General features: G+C 43.5%; 1 protein-coding gene across 1 annotated transcript; it reads right to left on the reverse strand.

Annotated features, from left to right (window-relative positions):
* Positions 1-3372: 3372 nt before the first annotated feature.
* Positions 3373-7614, reverse strand: LOC119303287. The gene is made up of 12 exons (XM_037580401.1): positions 7327-7614; positions 7070-7175; positions 6896-6968; positions 6720-6803; positions 6182-6301; positions 5643-6098; positions 5015-5418; positions 4816-4915; positions 4659-4718; positions 4462-4548; positions 4187-4324; positions 3373-3855 (listed from the first exon to the last, which is right to left on the reverse strand). The coding sequence occupies exons 2-12, from the start codon at positions 7153-7155 to the stop codon at positions 3535-3537; spliced, it is 1929 nt and encodes a 642-aa protein (XP_037436298.1). The 5' UTR covers positions 7156-7175; positions 7327-7614; the 3' UTR covers positions 3373-3534.
* Between the last annotated feature and the right edge of the window lie 525 nt (positions 7615-8139).

Genomic DNA, 8139 nt, shown 5'->3' on the forward strand with positions numbered 1-8139 from the left:
TTTTCTTGTTGAAAAATCAAAAGGAAAAAAACCTAATGGAAGAAAATCGCATCGGCAGTATAATGTCTCCAACGGGCAAACAAGTGAGAGCCCTCAATGCGCTTGCTCGACTGTTTGATGCAGTGAACCCAAAATCACTAATTAAGGTGTACTTTTTTTAAAGATCATTTTCACCTTTTCAGGTTGTGACAAGTGGCACACTGCAAGCGCGCTACTTATCGCAACTTGGAAGTTTTCTCTTTTTTCATACATCCATTTATTCAAAAAGTTTTAGGTCTTAAACCGTGCGTCCAAATTTCAATCCGTTTTCATCATTAGATTTCTCGCGTTGAGATTTTCAAAACTAGACCCTATGTTGATATGTTTTGACGGATTATTTTAAAAAAAAGGATAAAAAAGGCACGACTGTGCCTCTCGGGGAAACAAAACCATGCCTCGCGGAAGAAAAAAAACACAGAAAACGTGTTTTTTCCTTTTCAAAAGAGGCACGGCCGTGCCTCTTGCGGAAGTAAAACCGTGCCTCTCACGGAAAGAAAAAATGTAATAGAAAACGTGTTTTTTCCGCTTCCAAGAGGTACAGTCGTGACTCTCGCGAAAGCAAAACCGTGCCTCTTGTAGAATTAAAATCGTGCCTCTCACGAAAGAAAAAAACAGAAAACACATTTTTTGTGTTTCTGAGAGGCACGGCCGTGCCTCTCGTGAAAGCACAACCGTGCCTCTCACGAAAACAAAAACCATACCTCTCGTGAAAAAAAATTTAAAAAATGTGTTTTTTTTTGTTTCTGAGAGACACGGCTGTGACTCTCGTGAAAGCAATACCGTGGCTCTTGTAGAAAGGAAAAACATGTTTTTTCGCGTAAACAAAAAATTTCAAAATCTTGGCCCAACGAACCTCGAACATGAGCTACCTGGTTTTCCTACAGGTTGTGCGCGACATCTATGTGTGCGCCCATAACGATTCCTAATTTGAATCGCTTACAGGCGACCACACTAGCGGGTTAGCAGTTGCTAGGTTCACTCGACCGGTTTCTTTCTCTTTTTTTTTCTTCTTTTATATGCTTTCTTTTCTCTATGCTTTTGTTTTCCATGGATTTTTTTTGGATTTTTCTTTTTCTCATAGGTTTTATTGTTTTATTTATTCATCTTTTTACCTTTGGTTTTTGGTTTTCTTCTCTCTCTCTCTCTCTCTCTCTTTCTTTTTGGTTTTCTTTTGTTTCTTTTCTCAAATGTTATCTCTTTTGCTTCTTTTCAACATATATCTCCATTTTCCCATTACAGAATGTACAATCTTAGAGCACATGTGAAACATTTTCCGACACATGTTCGACATTTTTCAAGCATAGATGATGTACAATTTGTTAAAGCACATATTTCAAACACTTTTTAGAATACATGCTAACATTTTTTCAAATACAATGTGTACATTTTGAAATGCCAGTAAACATTTTGAACTACGCATTTTTTTAAGCGTATATTTTTTTTAATTTCATGGACATTTTACTGAAAGAAACAGATATTTATTGAAAATGTCACAACACACTTTTAATGGAAATAAACATGTTTTAAACTAAGAAAACTTTATTTTCATTAGTACATAACATTTTTTAAATGTCTAAAACTTTTTCTGAAACACGGGAATATTTCCATAAAATGTGACGTACATTTGTTTAATGCATGAAACATTTATTATACATTACAAAAACAATTTTATAAATTGATCACCTCTTAGAAAGAATTATACTCAGCTTTTGTAATCCGGGAGCAATTTTTCATTGTCATGTACATTTTTTTAAAGTTATCATCATTTTGAAACTTGAGCTAAAAAGTTTAATACTATGTTAACATTTTTCCAATTCTTATTTTCAATTTCGTCAGTAAAATTTTAGTTTTCAAAAAAATGATTTAATTTAATATATAAATAAAAGCAACAAAAGGATAAAAAAGAGGGGAAAATGTGGGTTACGTCGGCAGGACGAGCCGAGGCCTACTGGGCTGGCCCACCCCAAAAAATGGGCGGCACATAGCGGCACCACAGGTTGCGGATTTCTGCCGGCAATGGCACACGATCATCCCTCGTGCATTCGGGTGTGGTTCGAAGACCAGCAGCAGGGGACAACACGATTGTCGGCTATCGGTTTTTCATCGGGGTAGTCTGTGTTTCTATTTTATCTCAATTTATTTCTTGTTGTTTTTTCTTATTAGTTTTAGTTTTTCCTGTTTTTTCATCTACTTTTCTTTGTACACTTTTCAAAATAACACAATTTAAGACAATTAACATGAGTATTCTGTACGCATCGTGAATACTTTTGATAAGTGTGGCAGTATTTTTTTAAAAAAATCTAGAAATCATTGACACTTACTAATATTATACCAATGTTTTTTAAGTATTGGTAAAAAATGAAATGAATATTCTAAAAACACATGAACAACTAAAATACGTGATCTATATGAAAATTATCTTAAAAACAGTTAAATGCTTGGTAAAAATCTTAAAGACACAATCACTTTTACAAATAAGAACAATTTTTAATCAATAAACATTTCCTAGGAAATTTGCGGGTTTTAATTTGCATGAATTTGTTGCTGGACCCACATGCATGTGAGTAGTTATGCAAGAGAATCCATGCATGTGAGAATCCCGAGCTGCTCGAGCACGCTTCCTACCAACCATACAAGAGCGCCTCTGGATTGAAGAATTTTTGTTAGAAATTTTTAGGACCTGAATCTTACGGGGGAAAAATCTGTGAAAGCCATTTGGGTCATAGGGTTGGGGTCCCAAATTAATATGTAACCCGTTCCTATGCCCCTCGTTCCATAGGAATTCTAATAACATGATCCCAATCATTTTTGTTCTTTTTCTTTTGAGAAGTCCAATACCTCTTCACTTTACCGCTTTACTTTTTCTTGTAAATCTTTTAAAATTTCTATGCCTCTTTGCTATGCACTATCCAAAGGCAATCATTATAGGATTCCTGTGTTTTAAAATCAGATGGGATTTCATGAGATGTTGATGTGAGCTGTACAAAAAAATTATTAAAATCATGTACTTTTATAGTGAATGTGTGTATTTGTTTTTAGAATTTTCTGTGACCTAACAATTAGATTTTTTGAATCTTTTAAAACTGAGCTTCATCGAGCCCGGGAGTCAAACACAATTTCCGCAAATCAAATCAAAGCATATTAACAACTGGAGACCAGTATGCCACACCATCTACAAGCAATGGATTATTTGTACAAACTCCTTTTGATTATCTGCTAAAAGCTCAGCAGTTCCAGAGAAGAATGCCGAGAAGAATAAATCAGACTCGCTCCAGAACCTTAATGAGCCGGCCCATGAAACAAAAGTACTATGATGCAAGAGCGCGTGGCAAATAAGGTAAACATGTTTGCTTCTCAATTTCTTCCCCTATTTTTCTTTCATCTACACAAAAATTTACACCGCCAACCAAAATGCACGACTCGCCACTGGACCTAATAAACCTATCATACACCATATACTTGGTCAGTCCATCTCACAAGGTCAGCAGCACAAGGTCAGCTCAGGTGAGGAAACGCGAGGTCCCTGGCGATCAGGTACCGGAAGTTGAGGTTGTAAGGCACCCACTCGATGATCTTGCTCGACCGGCTGCCCTGCTGCTGGCACCTCTGCATCGCCATCCTCAGGCTCTCCGGGAGGTACCGCTGGACCATGTCGACGAGGCCCTGCGACGAGAGCTTGACGTCCTTGGCGTACGCCTCCACGAGCTTCGGCAGCAGTATCTTCTGCTCCCTCCACACGCCGACCGTTGCCCGGATGAACTCCCCCTTGGCGGCCTCCAGCTGCTGGAACAGCCTCTTTGGGGTGTACACCCTCACCTGCAAAAAAGAGGTGTAAAGGGGCTTGTTTGGCACCGCTGGTAATTATGCTCGCAGTACTTTGATGAAAGATTCCCAACATGATGAATGATTCCTATCAAGATTCCTAATCAACAAAAGGTTTTCATTTCATAATCATGTTTTGACAATGTTGTGTCAGGCTATCATATCATTTCCTCAGGACACGTGCACCTTTTTCATACCAAATCTTTGCATGCTTAAAGACTAGCCAAGAACCACATGAGTATGGATTGGAGAAAAGGCGGCATTTGCTTCGTTACAAGCGATTAGGGCAACAATGACAGTGATTAGCGCGTGCATAGTCGCTTACCGCGGGATCAGAATGGCTGCCGGAGCAAAGCGCAAAGCGTAAAAGAGGCTCCGATTGCGCAACAGCAAAGGCTTGCCACTCATGCCCTGCTTTGCTCGCTTTGCTTTTCATCCTTGGGTAAAGCAAAGTACGTAGCCACTGCATTAAAAGGATCAAACAGATGGAATTAGCATGCCTGCGACGTGCCCGTAATCAGTACAGTGCTCATAATCAGTACAGTGCAAACATTTACGCCTTTAACGGGTTTTCGACACTATCATGCTTGCTATACATACCTGTCCGGGACAATGTGTGTTGCATCCAAGAACCAGGTTCTGGATCAGAGCTACATTGATGTTGCGTCCCGCGATTTTGCAGGCGGCCTGTGGTGAATGAAACATTATGTCAGGGAAAGAAGAAACTTCATCTGAATAAGTACATCTTATTGCAGGAACATTTCATTGATTCTGCGGCAGAGATGTATCCTCTTTACCTTAACAAGTATTGATGACTTCTTCAGATTGTTCTGTGGGACGCCGTACCTGAGATAAGCCTGCGAAAGTAGTTCAACGAGACCCCATCAATAAAAAGTTAAGACATGGTATCAAGAATTAGAAGTGAACTTCTTGGGCCAGGGAGAGAAGCACTACATGCATCAGCAGTGCGTTGTGTATGTTGACCCAAAACGCGATCTTCTCTTCGTTTGTTATCCTTCTCAGATCAACGGTTTCCAACCGGTACAGTATCAACCTGAAATATCAATGTAGACGACCGAATCAGTAACAATGGAAAGACGAAAGATACATTCACAATCACATTCACCGGAGAATAAGGATGAGATTAGCTCACTTGTAAGTCTGGAGAAGATCCTCAACATCTCTTAGCCTGCGATTATCGCGGCAAATGGCTGGAATCTCAACCATTGTGTTGTATGGCCCACTGAACTCCTTCAACCCCTCGACATGGAACGGGTTTATCAACCGGGAGTCCAGCGTCGTCTCTCGCTTGTAATTGGGGCTCCACATGTCCCCCACATACTGTGGAGAAATTGCGCTTGTTGAAGAGAACGATGATGTCGGAGAAGACGAGGAGCCGTGGTGAACCAACGGAGGATCTGCGAGTTTGCAGTATACCCCAGCCATGCATCTCACCATCTCCTCGGAGAGGTTGTTTGGAGTCTCGGGGATGTGGTCAGCTACATTTGTGCCCAGATATTCTGCTAAGCTGATCACCCCGGCTGCAGCAGCATCTTCCTGCTCAACAAAATCATGAAAAGAAGCTTAGACCTGGAATCTTATACAGCTCCACAGAGCAGCTACATTTCAATCATTGAATCCCTGTCACTCTTCTTATGATCTACTAGTAACCAAACTGTAATATCATATTCTAACAGCTTTAGCAAGTTACTTTTACATTGTGTAACAGCATAACATGGACTAAAATTAGCATATCCATTTTTCATAGAGAAAACCATTACCTCCAAAAATGAGAAAGGCTGAGAGTGGCACGAGCGAAGGGCCCTGGCAAGACTCTCCTCCGACGGCGATATCCTGGACGAACAGATGCCACGGCACGACAACGCAGACTGGCAGCGGAGCGCATCGGAGTCATTCAGTCTATCCAAGCACGCCGAAGTAGAGCAGTCCATCAACGGATCATTCCACTTCTTACGGGGCGGCGGCGGTGGCGGGTAGCTGGACCGGAGCACAGCATCACCTCTGCTCTTGCAAGAGACCCTGGCACAGGGTGCCTCCCGGAGCTGCCCGGACCACCGCGCACTCACCGACGGCTTCAGCGCCTCCCGGCGATCCGGGGGAGACAATGCAGGCGCCTGCTGCTCGAACGCCTGCCGGTAGAGGGTGAGCAGGTACTGCTCCATGTTCTTGACCTCCAGCTCCAGCGTGGCGATCTCCCGGATCAGCTCGTTGGCGGCCTGTGGGATCGAGGTAATAAACTGATGAGCATTGCACAAAAGAGAGAAATTAACCGCAGTTCTTGGGTGAATGGGTGTCCTACCTTTGGCACTGGCATCTCGTGCAAGAGGTTGTTGACCGGGGCAGCGTCCGGCCCCATGACTTTCTCCAGGGCGCCACGCACCACCTGCTGATCCTTGAGGTGCTTTTCTAGTTGAAGAATCTGCATCAGGCAATCACGTGAGTCTGCTGTACTAAAGGCAAAATTCATCAGCAAAGGCAGCGACCAGCAAGAAAAGCCTGGTGAGAGATTGGATAATTAGTAGAGAAACATTTTCTTCATCAGCCAAGAAACAGAAGAAGAAACATTTGTCAACCAAGTTCAGAGAGTATGTTCAGGAACTTCTCTCAACAAAAAATTCTACGCCATTTCATATTCTGGCAAAATCATCAAGGCTACCTACTGCCCAGCTAAAATTTAAAGAAAAAAGCGCCTAGCAAGCACGCGGATAAGACGGAAATGCAGCTTATTATCTGCATTAAACTATGAACTTTCCTAGTAAAAATATAAAAAACCTCAAAGGCGAGATGTCAACAGCAAATCTACGGAAAGTAGTAGAATTTTTACAGTGATTTAGTACCTCTTTTCTCAGGGAGCTTTGCGCCCCTCTCGCAGGCTGCACCTCCTTACTCAAATCGCTCTTCACCTTGGCCTTCACACCTTCCTGGTAAACAGAATCGAAACAGGGTCGCTCAAAATCAAAGAAACTGCAGCAAATACATTGTTGAAGCTGCACAGGAGGAGGAGAAATCTTACCGCTTGCTTAGGCTGGCCAAAAGTTTTGTCTGAAGCATAGAGCGCATCTTTGCTACACATCTTGTCAAGATCGCTGCCGTTCACAAGCCACAAGGAGGAGAATCTCGGTGTGAAAATTCTTCACAAGAAAACCAAAGAAGCTGGCAGAAAGCAAATCTTTCAGCGCAAACAAACCTGTTGGAACGCCTGTGCGAGCCGAAGGACTTGATTGCCTTGGCGAAGGCCCGGTGGCCCTTCTTCTCGTGCGCCTCCACCTCCATTGCTCGGCACCTCCCAAGAACTGCAACGAACGCAGGGACCAAACCAGCGTGAGCAGCAGCAAAACTACAAGCAGGCGGCGGGGGAAAAACTCTAGGGCACGGGAGACAAGGAGGAAGAAGAGGAGGAGGAGGAGGAGGAGGAGGAGAGACAAGAACAAAACAGAAACTTACTCGGCGTCGGCGGTCAGAGCTCCGGAGCAGGGAGGGAGGACAAGGAACCAACCCAGCAGCGGCAAACGAGGAGCTCCAAAGTGCAGTGTGGCTTCTTGCGAGGCGACAGTAAGCTCCAAATGATCTATGTATCCACCAGACCACCACCTCCTCTCTCTCGCTGTCCTCTCAGGTCAACAACTAAACAGCAGCCATTTTGGAGAGGGAAGAGGCGAGCAAGCAATTAGGCAGGCAAGGCCTCTGTTTCTCTCTCTCTCCCCAGCTGCTCTGCAAGAAGAACCCACCCACTGCCTGTCTTGACGTTTATATACTGGCAGCACACCCACCACCAATGGCTCACACACACCGGCGAGCGAAAAGGCCTCCCGTTGACTGTGACCCCTCGTGAAAATGCCACGCACAACTTTTCCCCTGCTTCCTTGTTGCCATGGATAAATACGTACTACCTCACCCCAGCTCACCGTCCACAGCACCTTTTCACCCAGGCCAGGAAAATCATATCATATCATTATCGTATCCCATCTCTCGCGGCCTCTTCGTTCTTGCTGCGTGCAAAACTGGGGAAAGGCGCAGCTTTTCATACTGCTGCTAACCATGCCAGCTCGGTTAGTAATTTGTGTGTTAGGCTTTCTGCTACAGTGATCCGCAACCGTGATCCGGTGACAGTGCTGCTGGGTTCTGAGACACGACACATGTGGGAGTAAGCTTTATGCATTAGACTATCCAGTGATAATCGCTGGCTGCTGCCTCCGGCGCCTAGTCGAGCCAATGCTTCCTGCTAATCTGACAAGAAAACACCAGGTTTGATTAATC

Source organism: Triticum dicoccoides, chromosome 5A (assembly GCF_002162155.2).
Source record: "Triticum dicoccoides isolate Atlit2015 ecotype Zavitan chromosome 5A, WEW_v2.0, whole genome shotgun sequence".
Taxonomy (NCBI): domain Eukaryota; kingdom Viridiplantae; phylum Streptophyta; class Magnoliopsida; order Poales; family Poaceae; genus Triticum; species Triticum dicoccoides.

Bases quoted from the DNA above. Each gene is read 5' to 3' on its own strand.
- LOC119303287 (XM_037580401.1), bottom strand. From the start codon at position 7,155: ATGGAGGTGGAGGCGCACGAGAAGAAGGGCCACCGGGCCTTCGCCAAG. The intron at 6,969-7,069 runs GTTTGTTTGCGC...TGTGAACGGCAG, and splicing joins TCGCACAGGCGTTCCAACAG to CGATCTTGACAAGATGTGTA. The intron at 3,856-4,186 runs GTAAGCGACTAT...TCTTTTTTGCAG, and splicing joins GCAGCCATTCTGATCCCGCG to GTGAGGGTGTACACCCCAAA.